The sequence below is a fragment of the Ctenopharyngodon idella genome, chromosome 9 (assembly GCF_019924925.1).
Source record: "Ctenopharyngodon idella isolate HZGC_01 chromosome 9, HZGC01, whole genome shotgun sequence".
Classification (NCBI taxonomy): domain Eukaryota; kingdom Metazoa; phylum Chordata; class Actinopteri; order Cypriniformes; family Xenocyprididae; genus Ctenopharyngodon; species Ctenopharyngodon idella.
The window spans coordinates 21,808,268-21,834,908 of NC_067228.1; the positions used below are offsets into that span (position 1 = coordinate 21,808,268).

The following is a 26,641-nucleotide window of genomic DNA, read 5'->3' on the forward strand; positions in this document are numbered from 1 at the left end:
ATATCGATGTGCCCCCGGAAGGAACGCGATTTCTACACGGAGGTCTGTGCAAGCCACTTTTCTTATTGACCGTCTTCATGCAATTCATTAAAATGTTGTTAAAATGTTGTATTTGCAATGCTTTGACCATTCTCTGTAGATCCAGCCTTCTCGCAAGCCACAATGTATAATGCACGCTATTGGTCAAATGATTTTTCAGTCATTACCTTCCACAAATATGAAAACAAAACCAAAACTGGGACATTTTATGCAACTTAGAAACCCTGGACAGGACGCATCCTGGGAAAATGGCACATATGGTCACCCTATTATAAATGGCAAAAAGGCAGAAAATGAACATTTAAACTGAAGCTGGTTAAAGTCCATCCACACAGAGGATAGAATCAGCATCTTTTAAGTCACTGCATCAACATCTCTCATCATTTGGTGGGGGGAACGGATTTTGACAGCTGTATATTTGTTGTTGAATTCTGTCCCCCCCATGAGATTCTAAAAAGGCAAAAATTGAATCGAATTCTGTTCCCCCCCAACCCCATGAGGTTCTATTATTTATCAAACTAGCTCACTCTTGCACTTCCCTGTTGGCTTTGTGCACAGTGTGCTAGCCTCTGGTGCAGTTGCGTGCAGAGAATCCTAGGTTTGAATCCAGACTCATGGAATTTTCCGGATCCCGTCTGCCTTCTCTTACCTACATTGCTTCCTGTCAACATTTTTAATATCATTATAAATGGCAAAAAGGCAGAAAATGAACATTTAAACTGAAGTCAGTGCATCAACATCTCTCATCGTTTGGTGGGGGGAACGGATTTGGACAGCTGTATATTTGCCGTCAAATTCTGTTCCCCCCCAACCCCATGAAGTTCTATTATTTATCAAACTGGCTCACTCTTGCACTTCCCTGTTGGCAGGATTCTAAAAAGGCAAAAACTGAACATTTAAACTGTTTGACTGTTTAAACATTGATACTGTTTAAAGTCCATCCACACACAGGATAGAATTAGTATCTTTTAAGTCAGTGCATCAACATCTCTCATTATATGGGGAGGTGGGGAGGAACGGATTTCGACAACTGTATATTTTCCATCGAATTCTGTTCCCCCCACCCAAGAGATTCTAAGAAGGCAAAAATTGACCATTTAAACTGATGCTGGTTAAAGTCCATCTGCACAGAGAATAGAATCAGCATCATAATTTGCCATGGTGAGACGTCCACTTATATAGCCCGATACCCCGCCCCTTTTGGCGGGCCGTCATAGGTTTGTTTACTTTAACTTCACAAACCAATGGCCGTGCAGTTTCACTGCGTGATTGAAAAAGGCTTCAGAAATCAGAGAAAAAAAGGAGCTTTCCCCATATGCATCTTGTAATAAGACATTCGACGCAGTACGAGTGTAGTATCGAAAGGGAACTAACTTTACTGTGCTCTTTTAGCGAACAAACGGATCTACAGCCACATCAAATGTAGCTGCTAACTGACCTAAAGTGTGTATAGATGAATCTACTCTGAAGAGAATATAATCAGCAGATAGTTTACTACTACTGTATTTTCAACAGTGTCAGCCAATGGTGCTTTTACAACGATTAGCCATTGCCAGCATACAGACCACCTTCTGATGTTTGATTGACACCCTTATTAGCATGTTTCACCAAGAAAAAATAAATATGAAGCTACATTAAAAAATGAATAAACTGTTTAAAGTAAAAAAGGCAACTTTCAGCTTAGCATTTCCTTTAACATTTTTTTTTATTTCCCCAACATTCGTTTTATTTAGTTAATTATTTATCTCCTTGCACATTTAATTATTTATATATTTATTTATGCAGTAATATGTGGATTTATATATTCATTTATTTATTTATTTATGGATTTATTTATTTATTTATGTATAATTTTATGGATTTATGTATTTATTTATTTATTTGCGCATTTATTTATTCATTGTTTTTGCAGGTTTCGTCCTCCATATAAAACCAGTGGCAGTCTTTATTTGCCAATCCCTACATAACTCTAAATTATGTGGGCAAAGGTAAAATACAATCAGATTGAGATAAATATTAGATTAGGAAATGAAATCTAATAGATTAGATACTCCTCCCCCCCTCATTGTATAAAGCATAACATTTTCTTGATTGTAAATAAAAAAAAAAACATTTCAGCATGCCGTGGGTTGAAGAGATTATGAAAATGTATGAGTGTAACCTCTATCCCTCCTTCTTATAATTCGGCATTAGCATGGAGTCTGAAATGCCCGCAGAGGATCTGCTTATCAGAGTCCTGCAGGAGTCAGAAACCGCCTCTATTCACACCTTTGAATGCTCTTATGATGTACAAGTGAAACACCTTTTTTTGTCAGTTTACTGGACACAACATCAATATTGAACATTTATTTGCACATAATTCTGCATAATGCTTTTGATACCACAATGCTTCTGATACTGGTAACAGTGTGATAGTTATTTCCCCATGTGTTTTTGAAATTAACAGTTACAAAAACTGCAAATGTTGAAATTTAGGTAAAGATTGGAATGGAAAAGAACTGCCTGGAGGATTTGGCTGGCGGTTAAGACATGGTCATGTGTTCATGCAGCAGGCTGCAAAATGTGTCTTATGTGTTTGTGTACAGGCCTGCACTTCTCTGCAGTTTTCAGTCTAGATACAGCGTTAACACCACAGCACAATGAATTATTCAACAAGCTTTTGCATTACACTTTCAACAAGTAGAACCATAACAAAACTACATATACTATTTGAGTAAGAGATAACAATGAGCAGGAACTCGAAAAGAGGAGAAAGTACACAGAACACAAGTTTATGCAACCATTAATAAAGAGCAGAATAAATGTTCAGTTTACTTGAATATTTTGAAGGGATGTTATTTTTGTATGTACAATAACGTAAAACAATGAACAAAAAAATTAATAAGGCAAAACAATTACAGGTGATAGAATTTTATTTTATAAATAAAAACTTCAACTGTATTGTTTATCTGACTATTTCTTTGTTCATAATTACGTTATACAGGACTGTGAGGATTATGGTGACTTTTATTTTGAAAACAAATGATCTCTCTGCACTTCCGGAACTGCCACTGTGAGCTTGTTTGGATTTTACGATGCTGTCATGCTGATTACTTTGGAATTGGATAGATAAAAATATTTTTTCTTGTGTTGTTTTTTGCACGTTGAAGCCAAAGATGTAAGGACATTTATGCACAAAAGTGATTTACTGAAGGAGCTTGGGTACTTATTTCCTGCTGAACCGTCCGTTTACTCCAAGCTCAACAGTATTTTTTAGAGCTTTTTGGTTTTTTTATATATAAGAAGAAAGTAAGTATGCTGAAGGCTGTCATTCTTATCGGAGGTCCTCAAAAAGGTGAGTAAATGTCCCTCACACTCGTATCATTTAATATTGAGTGAATGGAATAACTAGACAAATATAAAACACGTATGCACAATTCACCTGGTATATATACTATGTGTATGTGTCTAATAGCATAATGATCGGTGAACAGGTGGATGTCTTTTTGTTCTTACTCTCTATAATATAATATATCTATATATATAGAACGCATTCTATAATTGGGGGTACATTTCACATCAGCAACAACAACAAAAAAGTACCAAAACAATATGCTTTCTCAATAAAATGACTATTGGTTTCAGTTTATATATTTCATCAGTGTAGTTGCCAAGCTTATTCATTAAACATCATTTTGATATTACAAGGGAAAGGATGTTTTCCCAGTTTAATTTGTCAGTTATGTTACGGACAAACTGTATGGCACTACGCAGACTCTGATTAAGTGCTACACTTCAAGTAACACATGTATTTAGGGACTCTTTTATGTTTTCTATTACAGTTGGTTATGAAGAATTTTAAGAGTCATATTTTGTGGAGATTTCCATATGATATTCTCATTACTGTTACTAAATACAGGGGATTTTTTTTTTATTATAAATCTGCCTTAAAGATATTTTTTGGTAATTTTAAGAGATGTTATGCAAAACTCCTACCTGTGTGGATATAAAATATATCCTGAAAGAATATGAAAAGCAGCATTTTAGTTACTTAAAAAAACGCACAACAATCCATGGTAAAAGGGTCAGTTCACCCAAAAATGAAAATTCTGTCATTTATTACTCACCCTCATGTCGTTCCACACCTGTAAGACCTTCATCTTCGGAACACAAATTAAGGTATTTTTCATAAAATCCGTTGGCTCAGTGAGGCCTGCATTGACAGCAAGATAATTAACACTTTCAATGCCCAGAAAGCTACTAAAGATGTATTTAAAACAGTTCATGTGACTACAGTGGTTCAACCTTAATGTTATGAAGTGACGAGAATACTTTTTGTGTGCCAGAAAAACAAAATAATGACATTATTCAACAATATATAGTGATGAGCGATTTTTAAAAACACTGCTTCATGAAGCTTCGAAGCTTTACAAATCTTTTGTTTCGAATTAGTAGTTCGGAGCACGTATCAAACTGCCAAAGTCACGTGAACCATTGAAATTTCGAAACGTTTCGAAACACTTATGACATAACGAAGCATCGTTTACTGAAATCACATGACTTTGGCAGTGTTGTGAAATCGCCCATCACTAGATATTGTTGAATAAAGTCATTATTTTGTTTTTTGTTTTTTGGCGCACAAAAAGTATTCTTGTCGCTTCATAACATTAAGGTTGAACCACTGTAGTCACATGAACTTTTTTAAATATGATTTTAGTACCTTTCTGGGCATTGAAAGTGTTAATTATTTTGCTGTCAATGCAGGCTTCACTGAGCCATTGGATTTCATCAAAAATATCTAAATTTGTGTTCCGAAGATGAACGAAGGTCTTACGGACGGGTGTGGAACGACATGAGGGTGAGTAATAAATGACAGAATTTTCATTTTTGGGTGAACTAACACTTAAATAATTCATTATCATCAGTGGACAGTGGACACAGTCACACAGTATGGTCATGACAGTAATGTAATTCACGAGTTGGCTCTACAGGGTAACTTAGTTGACACTACTAACATAGTAGACAATTCCCATTGAATTATATATATATATTTTAGAGTATATGATTTTGTAGTTTCCTGGTGTTTATACAGGGACCCGATTTCGCCCGCTGTCTTTTGAGGTGCCCAAACCTCTGTTTCCAGTGGCTGGAGTGCCAATGCTGCAGCATCACATTGAGGCCTGTTCTAAGGTATATATGCTCAGTTCATATAGCAATAAATAGGTGCTTTATTGTGTCCTTTTATGCAATTAGTATTAATTTTTAATACATTGTTTGACCTTTTTTCCCTAAAGCTTCCAAATATGAAGGAGATCTTAGTCGTTGGTTTTTATCAGCCCAATGAAGAACTTAACAGATTTTTGTCATGCGCCCAACAAGATTTCAAAATATCAATAAGGTAAGTTACTGTATAATATTTATATTATAATATGTTTGTATTTATTGTTTGAAAATCAGAAAAGTCCCTTCAATCAAGTCTTTCATTTATATTGTCCTAAATCCCCCTTAGATACCTTCAGGAATATGCTGCTCTGGGCACTGGAGGAGGAATCTACCATTTCAGAGATCAGATCCTGTCTGGCGGTCCAGAGGCATTTTTTGTCATGAATGCTGACGTGTGCTCAGAGTTTCCTCTGCCAGAGATGCTTGACTTCCAGAAGGAGCATGGAGATGCTTACAGTTTTATCATCCTTGGCACCACTGTTAGGAGTTCTTATGTCTTGTATTTATGTGTAAACATTCACGTTTTATAGTGCAGACTTTTCCTGGGCACAAGCTGGGCTACAATGGGATTCTCAATTGAATATTAGCTTGTTTTTAATAGAGATTTGGTAATCAATTCATGATGTTTTGTTATGATGTGGTGGTGCTTGAAAATCAAATGAATAAACTTAAGTATGATTGTTTCAGGCCAACAGAAAACAGTCCCTGAACTACGGCTGCATTGTGGAGAATGAACAAACTGATGAGGTAATTGTGTTTTCAGTGTGGAAGGATAAATTTGATATGTTGGGGATTTCAAACATTTTACTACAGTTAAGATTTAATTGATTATTTTTAAAACTTAAAGCAATAATAAATAAGATCCTAATTGTCTCATCATATCCCCCAGGTCTTGCATTATGTTGAGAAGCCCAGCACATTTGTGAGTGACATAATCAACTGTGGAATATACCTGTTCACTCCGGAGATATTCCAGCACATCGGAGAAGTTTTCCAGAAGAACCAACAGGACATGCTGTTGTGAGTGGTACAAATCCTGTAGGGTTCTTGAGTGGAAGTGCATGCTTACTTGATACATTTCTTTTCCTTTGTTCTCTTCATTTGTTTTCCCCCCTCTAACTCCTTCTTGTCTACCATCATTCTGTTTCCTGTTCCATCATCAGATATTCGTATGAGGGGTAAGTTTGAATGTGGGCTGAAGCTCTGGTTTGGTTATGAAGTAGACTGATTAGGAGCAAGTGTGATGTAGGTTTTGTAGTGAGCTCACCTGCTTGAATGATCTGTAAACTAGATTCATGTTAGCATGTTGTGATATGATGATAACAACACGTCACGCATTTTCATACCTTTATGAATAGGTTTGTTTTTCGGGTTTGATCGTTGAAATCCCCTTAGAATCGCTGCCTGATAAAAAGTTTGTTTTAATATTCTTTCATCAAAATGTTACTTTTCTTTGCCTCTGAAACTTCTTATCCTTTTCTGTTGACTTAACCAAGGTCTGGTGGATGGAAATAATAATATTAACCAATAATATTATAGCCTAATAATCAATATCCAATAGGGATGTAACAATACCCTCATGTCACAATTTGATACATATCACGATGCTGAACTCACAATACGGTATTATTGTGATACTTCAAGACATATGGTAAAGGTTAACAAAAAAATTAACTGTTGATTAAAATGCTAAATTTGGTATTACATTGGGGTGGAAATTAATAGACTTGGTGCTGGTAACCCAATGCACAGGAAAATGGTGACACCAGAATAAAAATATTCATGATTCTGAAGCTGAAAAAAACGAAAAATACGAATATGCTTGCTCTCTGTCATTGACTAGATATATTTAAAATAATGTAGGCCACTTTTTACTGTTAACACAAGACATTTGGCATTATCAGGACCCACAAATATTCCCTTTTTGTATTATTATACACACAGTAATTTTCATTTTAGGTATACTATACATATTGTCACTATCCATGATACATATTGTTGCGTTTTTGTATTGCAATATATTGTGACACAATATATTGTTACACCCCTAATATCCAATCAAATCCTGATGGTTAAAACTAAGTCCCTACATTATTTTCTATAGAGTGCAACAGTGTCTGCCCACTTTTTCAGCGGCCTTGGTTCCGAAACTATTTTTTTCCCCTTGGGATTTAAAAAAGTCTTTGTTAAAGGTAGGGTAGGCAATTTCGGAGAGGCTAGTAATAGCAAGCTAGCTTTGAAAACATAAGATTCTACTGGAGCGCTCTCTAAAGCAACGCCTCCTCCAAAACACATGAATGTGCGCAGCCAGAGCAGAGTCTGCAAAGCGTCATGAGAGACAGCCTTAAATTACCTTATGCCTCAAATTACATAACGTGTGCTTGGACGTGAACAGCTCCAAGTACAACGTAACGGGTTGCTATCTCTTAATTACATTCATTACGACATGGCGTGAACACAGCATAAGCTCGTTGTTTTGGTTCAGGTGGAAATTTAAAAGGCGGCTGCTGTTTGTTTGTGGTGCTCAGTGACTGTCTGTCTACAACTACGTAATCTCGTGCAACACGCTGATGACGTGTGATGTCTGCTCGAGCAGGGTGTGCGGAGGTATGGAAATATATATGTTGACAGGCAGATAGGACATCCTATCCTATTATTGCATTTGGACCGAAGGAAATGATTGGACGAAGATTTTTTCGTCCTGAGACTTCCACAGAAGATTTTTTTTATTTTTTACTTTGACCACTTCTATTATTGATTGCTATCAGGATGTGAAGAGCGTTTTAACTAGTATAACAAAAAAGTCTTTATGAAAAACATTGACACTCTACCTTTAAAGCATTATAAGCCATGAACCAATGAGGTGAACCACAACATTACAAACTTGGATTTGAAGCAAAAAAATATGTGAAAATCAGACAAAAACATAAGGGTACAAGACAGCTTTAATGAAGGACAGAACTACAGTCTCAAAACGCATTCCAAATGACAAAATTAAAAACAATGGAGAAATATAAAACTACTGATTTAAAAGTGTTCATTAAGTTTATTGTAAAATATGCATAAATATATACAAATATTTAATGTAGTTAGGGTGTGGGAGACTGACTCTATAGCTGCATCTCATTTCAGAGGCTGCGTCCTCCGGAGGTCGCATTTGAAGGCTGCATACATCATCAAGGATGTCTTATTTAAGAAAAGTAACCGTAATAAAATCGACAAAATTACTCGGAACAATTTGTCCCAGGAACTTGTTTTCCCCCAGACCTATTGCTAGCTGCATTTCCATAACTGTCTAAAGTACCGTGAAGTCTGTCGGTCGTATATTTTAAACTCCATTGTTGATTCGAATAGCAAACAACTCTTACTGCACCCACTGCAACAGACTTTAAAAAACGATGGTTGAAATAAAGTGCTGCGTGGAGTCAACCAATCAAAATGCTGCGTGAACTCAACCAATCAGCATGTTCAGCGCCCAAGTGCCACCCCTGAAAGTTCCGGAACTTTGAAAAAGTACTACCTAGCGAGCAGGTACTTTCAGAGGGGGAATTTTTTTTACCCAGAACTTCATTTAGACCCTGGTTCCTGCGGTCGAAACACACCGAGTCCCACCCCAAAGTTCCTGGGGAAAGTACCTGCGGTGGAAACGCGGCTTAACATGTTATCAACAGTGATTCATGGGAGTGTGTGATTTGCTTTCAGTTCTCTGATTGGGGTGAGATTTCTCTGCAGAATCATGAGTAATTTAGTTTTTCGCTATGAATTCTGCGGCTAAACTCGATGTTTAAAAAATTAATTGAAATAATGTGGGCTGATTGCTTCAACAAAAGCATATACCATCAGTTAACAACTGTAGCTCACAGTAGGTCTGACTTTTCATAACAAGTTGTTGTTAAAAAAAATCAATTCCCCTTTGGAGAAAATGAATGCGATTTTTACTTCCTTAACCAGACTGTTGCACTCACTAAATATTCTGATTTACTCATAAAAATGTGACACATTTTGAAAGTTGAATACACTGCACATGCCATTTCATGTTGGCTTTAACACACTGCATCTTCAGCATTTACCTTTAATTTTCATTCATTTGTACCTGTTCAAATGATCCTTCCTAATTAAGTGTTTTTCCATCATAGTGTCATTTTATGTCGTCCTCTGTCCTGGATATTAGAAAAAGTCTCCTGATATTACCAGAGGGTGAAATTAAGACTTTTATTTGGTACTATGCATTGTGTGCTGTTCTCAGAGAAGAGCAGTCCAATGGTTGGCATCGGGCCGAGGTGATCCGCCTGGAGCAGGACATCTTCACGGCTCTGGCAGGACAGGGCAAGCTATATGTGTACAAAACAGACCGCTTCTGGAGCCAGATCAAATCTGCAGGGTTAGTTCTTGACATATGCTGTGTCATTAGACTTATGCACTGATTACTGCATTTTCTCAGTAACCACATTTGATAATGTTTGTATTATTATAGTTAATGTTATGCCCTCCCCTCTGTCAGATCTGCGATCTATGCAAGCCGCTTGTATCTTAACCAGTATCACAAGACACATCCAGAGAGGTTAGCTACTAATACAGATGGAGGGCCGAAGACCAGAGGTAAATACTTTGTGGAAATATGAAATTTTTATATCTGAAAAAGCTCTTCATGCAGTCCTCCTAATGCATTTTTTTATTTATTTATTTTTTAGGAAATGTTTATATACATCCAACTGCCAATATTGATCCAACTGCTGTAGTAAGTGTTTCTCTTTTATAGTTAAATTGATATTTAAAGTTTCTCAACACAATACATTTGCTATGTCTTAAACATTTGCAATGAGATACTTCTGTGTAAAATGGTATGTTCAGTAGGAAATGTGCAGAATATTAGCAATAAGTATTTGATTTGATCTTAAATATGTTTGGTTTGATATTAACATAACATTATTTTACCTGTGCAGTCTTGGTCATGTCAATATAGTCACCAGTTTCCTAGTCAAGTGATTATTACATTTTGCCCAGACTTTTTATTACGAAGGGCCAAAAGTCCAACTTGATTGAGGGGTGTGGGCCAAAAGTGCAGTAAATGTTGCATTATATCCAACAATTTTATTTTAATATTTGTAATAAATGTAAAAATATATAAAAAAAAGATAAATTACAAAGTAATGAACACATGACATGACAGACACGGGCCCTGGTTTGGGCTTCCCTGCTTTAGAATAACATGCACTAAGGAATCACACACAATTGGACCCAGTTCATTATATTAAACTACATAGGGTTCATTTTGAGAGACGACGAGGGAAACTTGTTCTTCATTATTTTTGCAATTTAACTTGGTGATGCTAGTGGCACAGAGATTGTTGTATGTAAAATATTTTGGACAGTTGACTTTTATTATAAATTATCTATAATTCATGTTATATTGGTGCTTCTTGTCCCTTCAGTTAGGTCCAAATGTGTCCATAGGAACAGGAGTAACGATTGGCGCAGGAGTTCGCGTGAGGGAGTCCATCATCCTCCATGGTGCTACTTTACAGGTGAGTTCATGCCACTTTCTCTCCATATTGCTTTGTTTGGGAATTGAAATTAATGACTCATAACACAATATACAGTATATATACTGACTGTCTTCTGTAGGATCACAGTTGCGTGTTGAACAGTATTGTGGGCTGGGGCAGCACCATTGGCAAATGGGCCAGAGTAGAAGGGACCCCTAGTGACCCGAATCCTAATGACCCGTATGCCAAAATTGACAGCGAGACACTCTTCAGAGATGGAAAACTAACACCCTCCATTACAATTCTAGGTAATTTTATAGGACACCATCATGAATATATTATATATTTGACTTGAGAGTGATTCATCTAAAGACTGCTTCTCCCTCTGTCTCATCAGGCTGTAATGTAAATATCCCATCTGAGGTCATCATACTCAACTCCATCGTCCTGCCACATAAAGACCTCAACAGAAGCTTCAAAAACCAGATCATACTGTAGTTTCAGTTTTACTTGTATTTATGGCATTAGCATAGAAATAAAATGGATCTTTGAAATGAAACATTAATAATGTTCAGTGTCTTCACGTCAAAGCTGGATAAAACAAATGCTCAAATAATTCTGCTACAGCAAATCTTCACTTTGTTAAACGGTTTCTGAAATTACTTGAAATGTATTTTTATTTACAGCTTGTTGGCTCCCTTTGTGTCAGTGAAATGCCAAAGAAAGGCGCAAAAAAGCGATTTATTTGTGCACTCTGTTACCATTTCTTTCCAGCATTTAACATGTCATGTAGAACAAAAAATGGTAAGACAAATGGTAAAATCTTGTAATTGGATACCAGTCGTGTTGGTAATTGTTGTGAATAATTGATGTTTCTTTGACTGCTCTCCGTGTGAAAGCCGAGCGCAGTGCAAAAGTCAGACGTCTGCAATAAATTATATTTTGATTAAGTCACATGAGGTAGAAGTAATTTACTGCTGCCCTTGTAGAAAATCACAATGTCTGTATTGTGGACCATCAATTATTTTTCTTAAGCTTGAAAGGCAGAGACAAATTATTCAATTACAGACATCACATTATTAATAGAAAAAAAAAATGCCCTTAAAACATTTTTGCAGTTTGGCAAGAGTTAAAATCTCCCACTGCTTTTATATTCATTTATAACACTGCCTGACTTCTGAGGGCACTAGTGCAGACATTGCCATCCACATGTGACTGATACAAAATACACAAGACAGAACACAAATTCATCTAGTTTATTTCAAATTGATACACCATTTCACCATGTTTATGCCACCTTTAGATATTTTCCAGGACATTTCTTTTATACATAATTACTTAAACCTTTTACAAAAAAATACCAAGAGTGTAGTCTCATGTTTCAAGATTCTTTCTTTCTGGACAGACTTACATTCATAAGAAAAGTTATTTTCCAAGGTAGGATATAAAGTGCTAAAGTGTTTCATTTCGTGTGGTAGGAAAAAACAGTTCAAGCCACCGAAGCAAAGTGTCCCTGTGCAACTAACTGGCACACAAAATACACATTTATACACACACATAAATCATTTGGGGGATGTGAAGAACTTCTTTTTTCCTGGTTCATTTCTTGGTTTGCTTCTAGAAAGAAAAGAATGGTTATAAAAACATGCAATACTAAGTTCAAGACCAATAAGAGTTGCATGAGGAATAGTAGCTTACGGGTTATTGAAAGTGCCACCAAAGTGTTTGATCCGACCCTTGATTGAGCCACCAGATGTAGTTTTAGAATATTTGCTTAACTCAGGAGAGGTCAGAGGTTTGAATATCTTATCTGAAAGACACATTCAGGAACAAAATTAATGATTCAAGAGAAAAAGTAAAAATGTTTGATCACAAGAACAATTTAAAGGGATAGTTAACCGAAAAATGAAATTTACCACATGATTTACTCACCCTCAAGCCATCGGTGTAAGTGTAAGCTTAGATGCCTCTCACGATTTAAACAAATAGTGCTGTGCAACAAGCTCAAGTTCCTCTTATATGGAAATCCTCTGACATTTCTCTTTAAAATTTCTCGTTTTAGACTTCTAATTCGTGACCAGTGTTTTGTTTCGCTCTATCCTCTGCACTTCCACGTTCGTCATTGCGTCGGGTCAGGGGTTACTCTTTTGCCGCAAATCGATGCATACAGCCGTCTGCCGGAAGCTAGTTATTATAGTTGATAATGTTTCAAATATGGATTTTTTTTTTACAAAAAAAAAAAAAAAAAAAAAAAAAAGCATTGCTTTACTTCAGAAAGACTTCAGAAAGTACCCCCCCAGAGCCATGTGGAGTACTTTTACAATGGATGGATGCAATTTTTTTCCGCTCCAATATCGGGTCCCCAATTATAAAGCTTTGAAGAGCCAGGATATTTTTAAATGTATCTCAAATTGTGTTTGTCTGAAAGATTAGTTATATAGACCAAGAATGGCTTGAGGGTGAGTAAATCATGGGATAATTTTCCTTTTTGGGTGAACTAACCCTTTAAATGCCTTTTTGGGTGAACTAACCCTTTAAATTCCATTAAATATGCAATAAGTGAGCAGTTTAATTTTAACCAGCCGACGTTTAACTCAAAACATGGTGGATACTGATGCATGTACCTCTGCTAGTGCTTGGACAGACATTGCCGACGTTGGAATCAACCACAGGAGGGACAAGTGGATCCTTCTCCTCAGCTAGAAAGCCTTCCCAGAAATCTGAAGGAAACGACAGTAACCGAGCCACTACCTGTTGCAAATAAGTTAGAATAAGTTTATTGAAATATAAGGTAAATACAAAAGGAATTTATCACATCCTGATTTTCTAGCAACTCACTTTGGGTTGTGTGTTTGTGTCTCTCATAATGGTCATGGGAGAAGGTTCTAACATCCCATGACCAATGATAGTGGGGCCAAACACTCTGGACAAGTTATTCTGATCCATCTGACACAACGGACTCTGCATTACCCTGAGAAACAACATGAATGCGGTTGCAAAACAAGCAAGCAAGCTTAAAAAAACAAGTATATGAAGGCAGAGTTGCAGAAATATCTAAATTAGAACATTTTACCTCTGCAAATGCAGCATTAGGAAGGCCAGGGTGTCTTTGTTAGGCTGCGGCAGCTCTTTGATATTCTTTATTAATGTTTCTACGCTCTTGTCTTCATCAGCCATCTCTGTGAGTGAAAAAATGACTGTTTTGTCGAGCCAGCCACAGTCTTAGATACAATTACACTCCATTGCAAGAGCAGTATATCAGATATTATAGGTGAATTAATCACATTATCAACTTTTCTGACTTTAAGGATATCAGCTTTCATGGAGCAGGAACATAAACACCTGTAGCAGCGATGCATTATGAAGGACTTTCTCTCATTTACATGCTACAGCCATTCCTGGCCAAGGAAATTAGACAATATGACTCCCCCATGACATCCAATCCAATTTATAATTTAAAAGGGAGGTACTTTACCCTGGAGTCATCCTGAATCTATGAGGGCTAGGGGAGAAAAAAAAAAAAAAAAAAAAAACTCCATAATAATAGCAGAAGCACCCTGACTGCTCCTAAATCTGCCACTTACCCTCCAATTCAGCAGCAGCGACTGAAATTAAAACGCTGGAAAAGACAAGCGCTGGTTTGGGAGATAACGTTCGACATTGATTGTTTCCGAGTCATCAGGGACTTGTCAACTATATCACAAGTAATGGGAAATAACCATCCGCCCTAAATGAATGAGGGTAGCATACGTCCTCATGCCTCCGGCATACACAAGAGCCAGACGCTTGTTATAGAATCCACCCTCTGCAAAATTGCAACCATTTTGTATAATCTAGTCAGACTGCTCAAAGATTTGAAAATTTTGAAAGTCAAATTGAGACTATTAATGTCAGGACAAGATGGGTCTCCTGACAGACTTGATGATGGGGGGGGGTAAGGACAAGAAGTTCAAGACAGACAGCTTTCGAAAACCAACTCAATGACTCGGCCCAGCAAATGTCAGTTTTTTCTGCACTGAAAAAGTTTCACCCAGTGTTGTAGTTGAGATCTGTTCATTTGAGTTTGGGTTGAGACCCGAGTAGGTTGAGTCAGTTAAGACAGAGTCCAAATCATTGGTGGTTTCACCTATCAATGATGCAACTGGTTAGACCAGTTGAATGGTTGTTGGATGGGGATGTGAGAAGGAGGAGGAGGAAGAAGAAAGAAGAAGAAAGAAGGAAGAAGAAGGAGAAGAAGAAGAAGAAAGAAGGAAGAAAAAGAAAAGAAGAAAGAAGGAAGAAGGTAGAGGAAGGAAGAAGAAGAAGAAGAAGAAGAAAGAAGGTAGAAGAAGAAAGAAGGTAGAAGAAGAAGAAGAAGAAGAAGAAGAAGAAGGAAGAAGGTAGAAGAAGAAGGTAGAAGAAGAAGGTAGAAGAAGAAGAAGAAGAAGAAGAAGAAGAAGAAGGTAGAAGGTAGAAGAAGAAGAAGGTAGAAGGAAGAAGAAGGAAGAAGAAGAAGAAGAAGAAGAAAGAAGAAGGAAGAAGAAGAAGGAGGAAGAAGGAAGAAGAAGAAGAAAGAAGAAGAAGAAGAAGAAGAAGAAGAAAGAAGAAAGAAGAAGGAGGAAGAAGAAGAAGAAAGAAGAAGAAGAAGAAAGAAGAAGAAGAAAGAAGAAAGAAGAAGGAGGAAGAAGAAGAAGAAGAAAGAAGAAAGAAGAAAGAAGAAGGAGGAAGAAGAAGAAGAAGAAAGAAGAAAGAAGAAGAAATCCTTCTCCATAATATTATTAAGAAAACCTACCAGAAGCTTCCATAAATGTTCTGTGTAGCTTAAATGTTATGAGAGGCTCCTTGAGTTTCCTCAGGAAGTCTTTGAGTAGTCCACAGACAGCATGAACCTCTTCTACTTTATGGAGCATCAGCGTGCCTTTCCCACACATGTATTTCTCTCTCAGTTCCTTCACCAGTCGCTCTCCTCCCGGCACTCTGTAAATACCCTTCTACATACCCCAGTCAGCCATAAAATATAAGTGAGATACAGAGAAATTTCATTCGTCAACTGTATACACTGTAAGTGGATGTTGTAATATACTGCAATATGATAGAAAAGATTTGTTTCTTAAATCCAAAATTAAGCTTAATTATACAGAGCTGCATTGAGCCCTCTAATTATACTTTCAGCTTGAGAAACCATCCCTGTGTTGGTGTATTATTTAGTAAAAACACCTCTTCAAGTCCTCTTCTCTCAATTTCATGAACACACTGAACAATCAAAGAGGGAATCCGTGGACGTGTGGAGGGGGCAAAGCTTTCTAATGTCTCCTATAAAAGGGAAACAAACAGAACTTTTTAACATGACATCTTTACATTAGGATGTGTATGAACACTACTACAGTATGAAATGGGAATACCTCTTTAGGCTGAGCTGAACCATGAGCATTAGGGCTGCACTTCTCCAGACATAGTTGTTTACACTCAGGATGGCTCACCACTCGACAGTCTCTGCATTTTACGGCCATCTTCCCAAAGCGAATCCTCTTCCCACATGGTACGCATGTCTCGGGACGAATCACCTAGAAAATATAAAACACTGACTCAGCGGTCGTCTGCAACATGCACCGTGCCATCAAACACAGACCCTGTTTACACCTGGTATTTCTTTCTTTACTTTTTATAATTATGTTTGTTTTATTTTAAATAATTCGAAGGTCGACTTATAATTTTATTCTCCACCATTTTGCACCCTCTGACCATTACAATTAAAGCCTTTATTACACTCTGACAGTTTCATTAAAAAACACAAAGAGAGTGCTGTACAGACTGTTAAGGTCAGACTGGTGTCATTAGGTGTCTTGTTAAAAAAATAACCCCAGCCGCTTATTTTAAAAAATTGTGAACTAGAGACAGCGCGGTTGGCAGACATTCTTTATATTTAACTTCATTATTTACTGGAATAATAGCATGATGAACACTGTATAGTAATGCAATTATTTTATAAATTATTTTATTTTATATAATAAAGTCATGTTTATTAAAAATGTTGATGTTCATATAATAAAATAAAATATATTTTTACATGGTTTATGTTACATGAAGTTTATATTATATTACAGCATAGGAGGACCAACAAGTGAACAGTGATGAAGTGAGACGCGTAATATAATTAAATTTTATAAAATTTAAAAATTATAATTAATATAATGTAATGTAACTATTTTATGTGGACTTTTTCACAGTGTGATGACACATTTCCAGTTATTAACATCGTAAAGTTTTTTTTTTTTTTAATTTACATTTATATAACTATACTTTGTGTTATATTACTTTGGCATTAAATTACAGAAAACTAGTTAATGCTGCTGCGTGAGTGTTTCTAATACACATTCTTCTGAAACACACATTCATACTTCTGACCAATGTAATCTTAAAGATGATTTGCTTCAAAAACATTTTTTGTTATGCTGGTTGAAAGTTTCTTCATATCCCGATAGCAGTCACTAATTTAAGTGGTCTAAATGCATTTATATGTATTTATATCATCTATGGAAGGCGTAGGACCATAAAATGATCGTCCAATCATATCCCTCGGTCCAAGGGATACAATAGGATGTCCTACCTGCCTGTCAACTTATGTTTTACATACCCTCATGCATCCTATTCGCACAGACATCATACGACATCAGCGCGTTTCATGCTATGCAGAGTTTAGACAGACTCCAGTCACGAGCACCACAACCAAAACAGCAGCCACGTTTTACAGTTCCTCCTGAACCAAAACAACGAGTTTATGCTGCTTTCACGCCATAACTACCATAATCTGGAAGAGATGGAAACCTGTGACATTATACTCTGAGCGGTTTGTGACTCGAATTTATGCCTTTCAATGGCAACACTATCAACGCCGAAATGAATCTGCAGCAGTCGGGTGGTACAGGTCAGTGCTCTTTAAGTTGTTTACGCTCATTATCATTGTAAAGTTATGTGCTTTGAGACATGTAGTTTTACACAGTCTCTCGTGATGCTTTTGTTTGCTGTACGCGTTCATGTGTTTTGAAGGAGATGTGGCTTTGGAGATGCTCTGAAGTGAGGGTAGGATCTTATGCTTTCAAAGCTAGCTCGCTATTGCTAGCCTCTCCGAAAAGCCTACCCTACCTTTAAAAATTAAAATTTGTCATTAAGTACCCTCATGTCGTCCCAAATCCGTAAGACCTTCGTTTGTCTTCGGAACACAAATTAATATATTTTTGATGAAATCCTAGGGTATCCATACATAGGCAGCAACATTGCACCTTTTGAGGTCCAGAAAGGTACTAAAGACATTGTTAAAACCATCGACGTGACTACAGTGGTTCAACCTTAATATTATGAAGCTCAAGAATACTTTGTGCGCAAAATTGATGGTTTTAACGATGTCTTTAGTACCTTTGTGGACCTCAGAAGGTGCAATGACGTTGCTGCCTATGTGTGCTTCAGAAACCCTCGGATTTCATCAAAAATATCTTAATTTGTGTTCTGAAGACGAATGAATGTCTTACAGGTTTGGGTTGACATGAGGGTGAGTACTTAATGACAGAAATTTCATTTTTGGGTGAACTAACCCTTTAAATCTCTTGTAAAGTCATAGAAACTATTAGAAAAAAAAATTTAATATATGTTTGATACATGACTCATGCAACAGATGTTAATACCAGGTGTAAAAGCCTTGCAACATGTTGAGAAGTACTACTGAATGGCCTCATACTGTTTTTTGCTGGAATACATGCTGCAAAGTCTTATCCACGGTGGGCGTGAAGTCCTGAGGGACAGCTGGCTCAGGGGCGATCACCTCCATTTCAACAAGCGTTTCAGCCTCTGTGACTTCACTATGTGCCCACACAGACGTTTGTTCTGCATGCACAACTCTGGTTAGTTTGGGAAGGTTAGAACGTGTCAATGAAAGTGGCGCCTTAGAGGCTTATTTACCATCAACAGACGGAAAATGTTCATTTCTGAGAGCCCTGGATGGATGTTCTGGAGTCTCCTGGGTTATGTCTATTACCATGTGAATCTGACCTCCAGTCTCTGGGGTAGTGACAGACGCCTTCACAACAGTCGTCTCGATTTCCTTAGTACATACACAGACAAACACACACAAAAAATCCATTTGAAGCCAATCATTCTTTCTGCTGGAATGTAAGACCCTTAGAGTAGCATAACAATTGGTTATCTAGCTCGTGTCCACGTTCCTGGCAACGTGGACAAATGTAGTTTCTCAAAGTGCCAAATTGCTTTGCTTCTCTCTTAGTGATCAGTGCCAGATGAGTGGGAGTGATATGAGTCCCATGGAGGGAGACAGGCAGGACATGGTCCACTGCTGTTCTCATCAGAGCAGTGTGGTGGTGGGCGTGGCCAATCTGATGGCAAGCAGTCAGATGAGGGACTGATGAACGAACAAGCTGATGAGAAGTGACACCAGACTAACCTAAAGAGGGGATATGATCCCCTTACTGATAGAAGGAAAAAGAAAAATGAAGGAGGCTGGACATTTCACAAGATATTCCTCACATTTTGCTAACTGTGTGCTACAAACCCAACTGATATCTAAACCAGGAAGAGCCTTTTCATTAAACAGTAAATGGCAATTTAGGATTACTGAAGATTTTAAAAACTTAACTGACTGTGAAATTAACAGGATGACTCAAAGTGTCTCAACTCAAAAGTTACAAACGATGCATGGCGGCATCAAATATTCAACATGAAGATCATTTCTGTTTAATGTTTTTTTTTGGTGGATTTTTTTTTTTTTTTTATACAAACACTTGTCTGCATTTACTTGTTCAGAATTAATGAGATAGAGAAAAATAAATATTAGCCTTAATAAACTTCTACCAACCTTCTCCAGTGGTCTAGTCCCCAGTAGATCTCCTGAACGCCCGCTGACTCTTCCTCGTTTTGAAATCGGAGGACCAACACTTGGGCCCATTGATGAACGCTAAAAACAAGCAGTGATAAAGTGAGATACATTACAACTAGCACAAAATTAGTTGCGTCCCATCTGACGCACCATACACTATGCACTTATACACCATGTACTAAACCGTTTATTTGGCAAGGATGCATCAAATTGATCTAAAGTGACAGTAAAGTCTTACATTGTTACAAAAGATATCTATTTCAAATAAAAGCTGTTCTTTTGAACCATCTATTCATCAAAGAATCCTGAAAAACATGCAGCCCGGTTTCCACAAAAATATTAAGAAGTGTTTTCAACATTGATAATAAGAAAAGTTTCTTGAGCAGCAAATCAGCATATTAATATGATTTCTGAAGGATCATGTGACACTGAAGATTGGACTTATGATGCTGAAAATTCAGCTTTGCCATCACAAGAATAAATTACACATATACATACATATACACACAAAATATCTAAAAAAAAAAGAAAAAAAAAAAAGGCAGCAATTATTAGGAAAACTGGCAGCACTTACTCTTCTCTCACGAGCTCTTGACTTTAGAGGCTTAACAAACGTTGTGCTGTCCAAGTCCTAGAAATCATATAAGTGAAATAATGTTTTACAAACTATTGCTTTGAACTTTTCAGTGATTTTTATGCATATTCACTTTGCTTGTGTCTGACAATAATTCTACATCATGAATAAAAATGATACTAAATGTGATACTTCACCAAATCATCATCCGTCCTGTCATAACTAATGTCAGAGTGCGACAGGAAGGAGGACTCATCAATCACTGATAACCTGATATAAAGACACATGATGGAAAACAGCAATGCGAAAGGGGGAAAACACCAGTGAACTGAGAACTAAATGAAGAGCATGCTGAATGTTGAGGTACCTTCTTCCTCGGTGTTGTGGGACACTGGCTCCTTTGTGACTGAAGCTGGTCAGCATTGACCTCTGCTCATCATTGAGACAGGCACTTGACTTGCTGTCATGCACCAGTACGTCACATATCAACTGCATCTGCCGCTCCTGTCAAATGAATTAAGATGTGATAAAGACAGCATAAGTATTATTAATAAACTCTCACATGGATGGTCAATAAATCAAAGAGCATTTCTGTTTTATGAACTTTCATTAACACATGACCGCCCACATTAACATGAACATTATGGGCCCAGGGCCCTGTACTAAGCACTTGCAGCCCTCCACAATGTCCATACTTTGGTTTGGTTTGGTTTGGTAAGGTAAGGTAAGGTAAGGTAAGAACATAATGAAATGAATGGCTATATAATTTCTTAACTAACCAGGCACTGATAGTCTGCCTCAGCTTTGTAGCGCTTCTTGATCTCCACGTCTAGCTGGTTTCGAGCATGTTTGAGTTTGACCTCCAGAGCACCTCGAGCTACATCAGACTTCACTAGCAACTCCTTCTGTTTTTTCAGCTCCAGCTCTGCATGCAGCCATTTCTTCCGGGCAACTTCAAAGTTCTTCACCACCTCAATAAATTCTTTTAGATAAGAGACAACTGGTGAGAATTCCTTATGGCAATATATATTCAGATCAAAGAAGGACTATCAAGAAAAACACGCATATTCTAAAAGCAGTAGTTTTTTTTAAATTCTAGAACAAAGATATGAAGCTGTTACAAAATGGTTAACGATAAAAAGTGGGTAATTTGTGGTAAAATAAATGATTTTAACAAACAACCACTTTCCCCTTTGCTTCTAAAACCCCAAATATTAAATAAATTCCTGGCTTCCAAAAGCGCTGTACAAACAATACACCTTACATTTTTCAGATGTCTAAATTATCCCTCATGTTACACTGTAATTGACTTGACTTCCCTTCTTTTTGACCTCCATGTGAAAATAACAGTAATTTCAAAATTATTATTATTATTTTTTACCTCCAAATGATTTTTAATATAGCCCTGCTTCAATGGACTGGCCATCCATTCATGGTATTTTTCTACGGCCCGAGATGCTGGAATAGGCTCCAGCATCCCTGCGACATGTGACAAACGGTTTGGAAAATGGATGGACGGATGGTTTTAATATGTTCCTCTGACACAATGAAAACCCAGCAGACATATTATTGAAGTTCAAAGCATCTCTTTTATTATTATAGAGTGGGCATGCATTTTTCAGAGTTGTGATTGCTATCCGAGACGGTAATGTTTCTGGTTTTGGACAAATGGGAGATTAATTTAGCCTCAGCAAAAGTTCTTTGTAAAAAATACCCTTTTACCATTTCTGAAGTATCATGAAGAACACTGAAGACTGGAGGAATGGCTGCAGAAAATTCATCTTTGCCATCACAGGAATAAAAATAAAAATAAAACAAGAAAAAAAAATGCAGCCTTGGTGAACTTAAGAGAATTCTTTAAAAACAAAAAAAATCTGATTTCAAACTTTTGAACGGTAGTAACATGGAAATGTGGGGTTTTAAAAACAGAGGGGGGAAAAAAGCACTAGCGAACAACAGATCAATCAAACTGAATTATGCTTTTCGGATGACAGACGTATTGGACCTATGGGACATGTAAATAGTTTTTTAATTTGAGTTCAAGGTCAAATATATGATATAATATAACATTACAGTTTCAAGAATTAAACTAAATAGGCCTATAATATCTTACCGAGCTCAGAGTTAGTAGCTTCTTCTATAGCAAGCCTTTGCAAACACAGACCGAGGACTTCTCTTACAAACTGATCCCCCATGGTCGAGTCAGCTGATGAACCCGCGTCAAACTCAAACAAGTCGCTTTAAATGTGTCACGTGAGTGTAATGTCACGGGTCACATGTATGTAGTTGCTCATGCTGCCAACTGGACTTCGTCGTTTCTGAAACTCTGTATGTGGACCATTAAACGGATTATCGTTCCGGAAGTCCATCCATCAGCAATAATTGGAATGTTCTTCATTAGTTTTTAAAGCAAACTGGCCTATAAGTCGAGCTTTTAATTCACTAAAGGACCTGAAGTGGTTTGAAACTTTAATTACAGCTGATATTTACACTGAAATGATGTTGCTCTTGCAGTGCATATTATGTGTGTATGTTCATTATAATTATTATTATCTTTTTAATACAGTTAATACCAGCGTCAGTTTAGTATAGGCCCATAACCTACCTTAAATTTGTATTGACTATGATTTGAGTATTTGGCACTGTGGAAGATGGTGTTTGTTTGTTTATTTATTTATTTTACGTTGTATTAGCTTTTAATAATTTTGCAGTTACTATCTGAAGTAAACAACAAATCTTCCATAATATATTAATATAATACAATCATTATGAATCATCTTTAGCCTAATGCAAGTTTTAGTAAACAGTTTTAAAGTAAATGTTTGAAATAAGAATGGATAAAACTGTAACAGAAGCCTCTTTTACACTTATTTCGCTCTAAACCAAGTGCCTGATCCACTGTAGCCAGTAGAGGGCAGTCAAGGCATTTTGTGTTGGGCATCCACGGTTGTTGTACCTTCACAATATGGGGATGTGTGAGTTTGCCAGTGATTAGGGTGGTGTTTGAGCAAAGCTTTGTTGTGTTTGCTTGACTCAACGCTGTTCACAAGAAAATAAGCTTCTCTGTGATATCATGCTCTGAGTCTCTTGCTGCAAATGTTCCATTACACAAATAATGGGTTCTGCTGCTACTGGAGTCACTTTAATTTAGCACCCAAAAATCTTATTACAGTCATTTTTAACATGGCTGCTTTGAGCATAGGAGATCAAGAGCTGTGGTGTTTGGAGAGACTGAATTCAATTTTGTTGGAAATAAAAGACTTGTAACACCAGGTCTTTCTCATTGTTGAAAGTTTAACTGGAATGCAAGGCCTTGGTCACTGTTTGTGGAATATTGCATTTGAATTTAGTGCTATCTTTAGTGCTTTCATGGGTTTCTCATGTCGTCCCTTGCATAGCAATAGAATCGGTGATGTTCTTCAGTCATGATGGCAAAGATTTGAGTTTAACAGGCTGGACTAGATTGATCTGCTTCCTTTTCTTATCTAATATTTAATTCAGCTAATTTGTAAGACTAAAAAAATAGATAAATTATGATAAACCTGGTTCTTCTAATCATACTTAAATCAGTATTGCTCTATTTTTAGTTATTGATCTGCATGTCCTATCTCCGTTTACAGCTGTGGACTACCAATATCAATTTTTCGTGTAACATTATTTATTAGGATTAATATTACGGATTAATAATAATAATAAAAAAAATAACAACAGTATTTTCTATTTTCTGTTTTATTTGTCTTTTTTACCCACTTTTTGCTCAGAAGACCCCTCCCCCCACCCCTCCCAAATTAAAGCTTCTCTTACGGCAACATTGATAAAAATGTAATTGTGATTGTGTGTGCTGTGTGGAATGCAAAATCTGTTTTTCTCTGAGGGCGCTGGGGTATTTGCATTGTTTAGAAACCCTAAAAATAATCAGTTTCTGAAGGCAAATGCACATTTGCTTTAGCAAGCGAGTTTTGTGTTAATCTGGCGAAAACATACATTTATAAAAGAACATAATTTGTTTCATAAATGCACATGGCATTCAGTTGTTTTCTGATTAAAATATCTATCTGCTATTGTTATATAAAATACAAGATATCCTGAACATGTAGACATAATATTTTATTACAGATTAATTTGTAATTACTGATTAGTCATGAATTAATCCATTTAATTTATAAACCAATTTTTTTTTAAAAATGCATGTTTTTTTCCTTGTACTTTTTTTTTTTTTTTTTTTTTTTTCTGAAAAGATGTAAGTTATTTTAATTCGGCTGGCACTCTACAGCGAAGAACAAATAGATTTCTGGAGTTCTGCCCATAAACATTAAAAAAGCAATTTATTGTCTGTTGGCTAATATTAATGTTTGCTTTACAGTGCATTGGCTCATTAGGAAACTTATTGCCTTTGGCTGAGTATATACACAGCTCAGCAGATGAGATGCTAATCTGAGGACCAGAGATGAATATGTTTGAAACTAGTCCCTGTATTAGTCAACACGGTTTTATTGAATGAGCCATTTCTCTCACTAAGTATTTACCCAAACTCAGAGAGGCATTAATTCTTAGAGCATGAGTCTTGATTTGTTCATCCGTTCTATGAGATGTGCTGTCCATAAAAACAAAAGTGAAGATGAAAGATGGGTGGTGCTTCATACTTGTATAAGCACAGATTGTCACATAAAAGATTGTCAGAGTTGTTGAGACATTGTACGGTCAAATCTGATCTGCTTCATATCCTATACCCAGTCATTCTTTCTTAAGTGTCTTGTATAGTAAGAGGGAAAGCAACCAAAAGCAAAAGCCCAACACAAGCAAATGAAAGCAGTCTAAATGTATTCAGATCCTGACTTGAGCTCTTACCTCTTTGTGCCAGAATGCAGTGATACATATTCTTAAGTGATTTCAGTAATGAGCTTTCATCCTGTAGACCAGGGGTTCTCAACTCTGACCCTTGAGGTCCACTTTCCTGCAGAGTTTTGCTCTAACCCTAATCAAACACACCTGAAAAAGCTAATCAAGGTCTTCAGGATTACTAGAAAGTTACAGGCAGGCAAGTTACGAGCAAACCATATCAAGACAACATACAAATGAATGACCGATCGACCAATCAATGAATCGAATGAATGAATGAATCAATCGGTCAATTGATCAATCGATCGATCAATCAAATGAATGAATCATTCAATCAATCAATCGATCAAATGAATGAATCAGTCAGTCGACCTATCGATCAATCAATGGATTGACTGAATGAATGAATGAATGAATGAATGAATGAATCAATCGAATCAATGAATGAATCGATCAATTAATCAATCGATCAATTGATCTATGGATAAAATGAATGGATCAATCAATCAATCGATCAATCGATTCATCGATCAATCAATCGACCGATCAATGGATCGAATGAATGAATGAATGAATCAATTGATCAATCAATCGATCGATTGAATGAATGAATCATTCAATTAATCAGTCAATCAACTGAATCAATCATTGATCGAGGAATCAGTCGATCAATTGATCTATGGATAAAATAAATGAATGAATGAATGAATGAATGGATTGAATGAATGAACGAATGAATGAATGAATGAATCCATTGAATGAATGAATTGATTGATCGATTGATTGATTAATTTGATTAATTCATTAATTCATTCAATTGATTTGTTCATTCATTCAATTGATTTGATTGATTTGTACATTCATTTAACTGATTGATTGATTGATTGATCAATCGATTGATCAATGAATGAATGAACATATCAATCGAATGAACGAATCAGTCAAATGAATGAATGAATCAATCAAACAAATGAATTAATTAATGAAATAAGCATTTGAATGAATGAATGAATGAATGAATGAAGAAAGTAGTCTTCTTGTAAAATGTATATTTTACTTGTATAATGGTTTACATGTAAATATGAAGATACATTTCTAGCTCTGACCGATTTAAAATAATTTTGGCCACGTTGAAATGGGTCATACCATCATTGACATTACCTGAGCAGTTGAATTAAATACACTATAAAACACAACTCATTCAAGGACGCGCATTTATTGCATGGACGGAGCAAAAACAAAATGTGTTTAAAATGCATGCAGTGTTCAGTTGAGTGATAAAATTTGCCCTCTTTAATGCTATTAATCAGCTTGCTGAAATATACTCAACATTAACAACAACAACACTGAAAAAATATATGTTATTAAATATATTTTTTTTTTTATGCACCCCCAACCCCCCTGATGAACATTGTGTAATTTGCACCCTGGTTGAGGTGGTATGAATAGTGTTATTAGCAAACTGTAACAGGACAGAATCCTATCGATAGCCGTATAGGCTAATGTATGTAATGCATGTAAATGTATGCGTATTTAAATTTATTTTATGGTTAAGTTCACACCTATTGTGTTGAAATGAACAAATTGTAAATTATGTCAATGAAGTCAGCCATTTCCTTTTAAGTTGTTAATTTAGAA

General features: G+C 36.4%; 2 protein-coding genes and 1 long non-coding RNA gene across 8 annotated transcripts; 1 reads left to right on the plus strand and 2 right to left on the minus strand.

The window, feature by feature from the left end:
• Positions 1 to 2,125: 2,125 nt before the first annotated feature.
• Positions 2,126 to 11,678, plus strand: gmppaa (GDP-mannose pyrophosphorylase Aa). 4 transcript variants are annotated; one of them, XM_051905115.1, is made up of 13 exons: positions 2,865 to 3,373; positions 5,111 to 5,208; positions 5,313 to 5,416; positions 5,528 to 5,720; positions 5,929 to 5,988; positions 6,131 to 6,261; positions 6,405 to 6,419; positions 9,488 to 9,622; positions 9,743 to 9,840; positions 9,933 to 9,979; positions 10,674 to 10,766; positions 10,867 to 11,035; positions 11,125 to 11,678. In XM_051905115.1, the coding sequence occupies exons 1-13, from the start codon at positions 3,334 to 3,336 to the stop codon at positions 11,223 to 11,225; spliced, it is 1,284 nt and encodes a 427-aa protein (XP_051761075.1). In that variant the 5' UTR covers positions 2,865 to 3,333; the 3' UTR covers positions 11,226 to 11,678. The 4 variants fall into 4 exon arrangements, with proteins under 4 accessions (XP_051761078.1, XP_051761075.1, XP_051761077.1 ...); XM_051905117.1 differs by having other exon boundaries at positions 2,866 to 3,373; positions 5,092 to 5,208; XM_051905118.1 differs by lacking the exon at positions 11,125 to 11,678 and having other exon boundaries at positions 2,126 to 3,373; positions 10,842 to 11,035.
• LOC127518448 (uncharacterized) lies at positions 3,380 to 5,053 on the minus strand. Its single transcript, XR_007931557.1, has 3 exons — positions 4,324 to 5,053; positions 4,146 to 4,231; positions 3,380 to 4,036 (listed from the first exon to the last, which is right to left on the minus strand). It is a non-coding gene; the product is annotated as an uncharacterized LOC127518448 (long non-coding RNA).
• A 290-nt stretch (positions 11,679 to 11,968) lies between the features above and the next one.
• si:ch1073-416j23.1 (rac GTPase-activating protein 1) lies at positions 11,969 to 22,461 on the minus strand. Of its 3 annotated transcripts, XM_051905097.1 has the most exons (16): positions 22,278 to 22,461; positions 20,944 to 21,146; positions 20,532 to 20,668; positions 20,362 to 20,434; positions 20,165 to 20,221; positions 19,570 to 19,668; positions 18,660 to 18,801; positions 18,439 to 18,584; positions 16,109 to 16,270; positions 15,924 to 16,019; positions 15,499 to 15,697; positions 13,801 to 13,906; positions 13,566 to 13,698; positions 13,352 to 13,478; positions 12,426 to 12,537; positions 11,969 to 12,344 (listed from the first exon to the last, which is right to left on the minus strand). In XM_051905097.1, exons 1-16 carry the CDS (start codon positions 22,357 to 22,359, stop codon positions 12,290 to 12,292), a joined length of 1,929 nt encoding a protein of 642 aa, XP_051761057.1. In that variant the 5' UTR covers positions 22,360 to 22,461; the 3' UTR covers positions 11,969 to 12,289. The 3 variants fall into 3 exon arrangements, 2 of the variants coding, with proteins under 2 accessions (XP_051761057.1, XP_051761058.1); XR_007931555.1 differs by lacking the exons at positions 11,969 to 12,344; positions 12,426 to 12,537; positions 13,352 to 13,478; positions 15,499 to 15,697 and having other exon boundaries at positions 13,567 to 13,698; XM_051905098.1 differs by lacking the exons at positions 11,969 to 12,344; positions 12,426 to 12,537; positions 13,352 to 13,478; ... (4 more) ...; positions 16,109 to 16,270; positions 18,439 to 18,584 and having other exon boundaries at positions 18,660 to 19,183.
• Between the last annotated feature and the right edge of the window lie 4,180 nt (positions 22,462 to 26,641).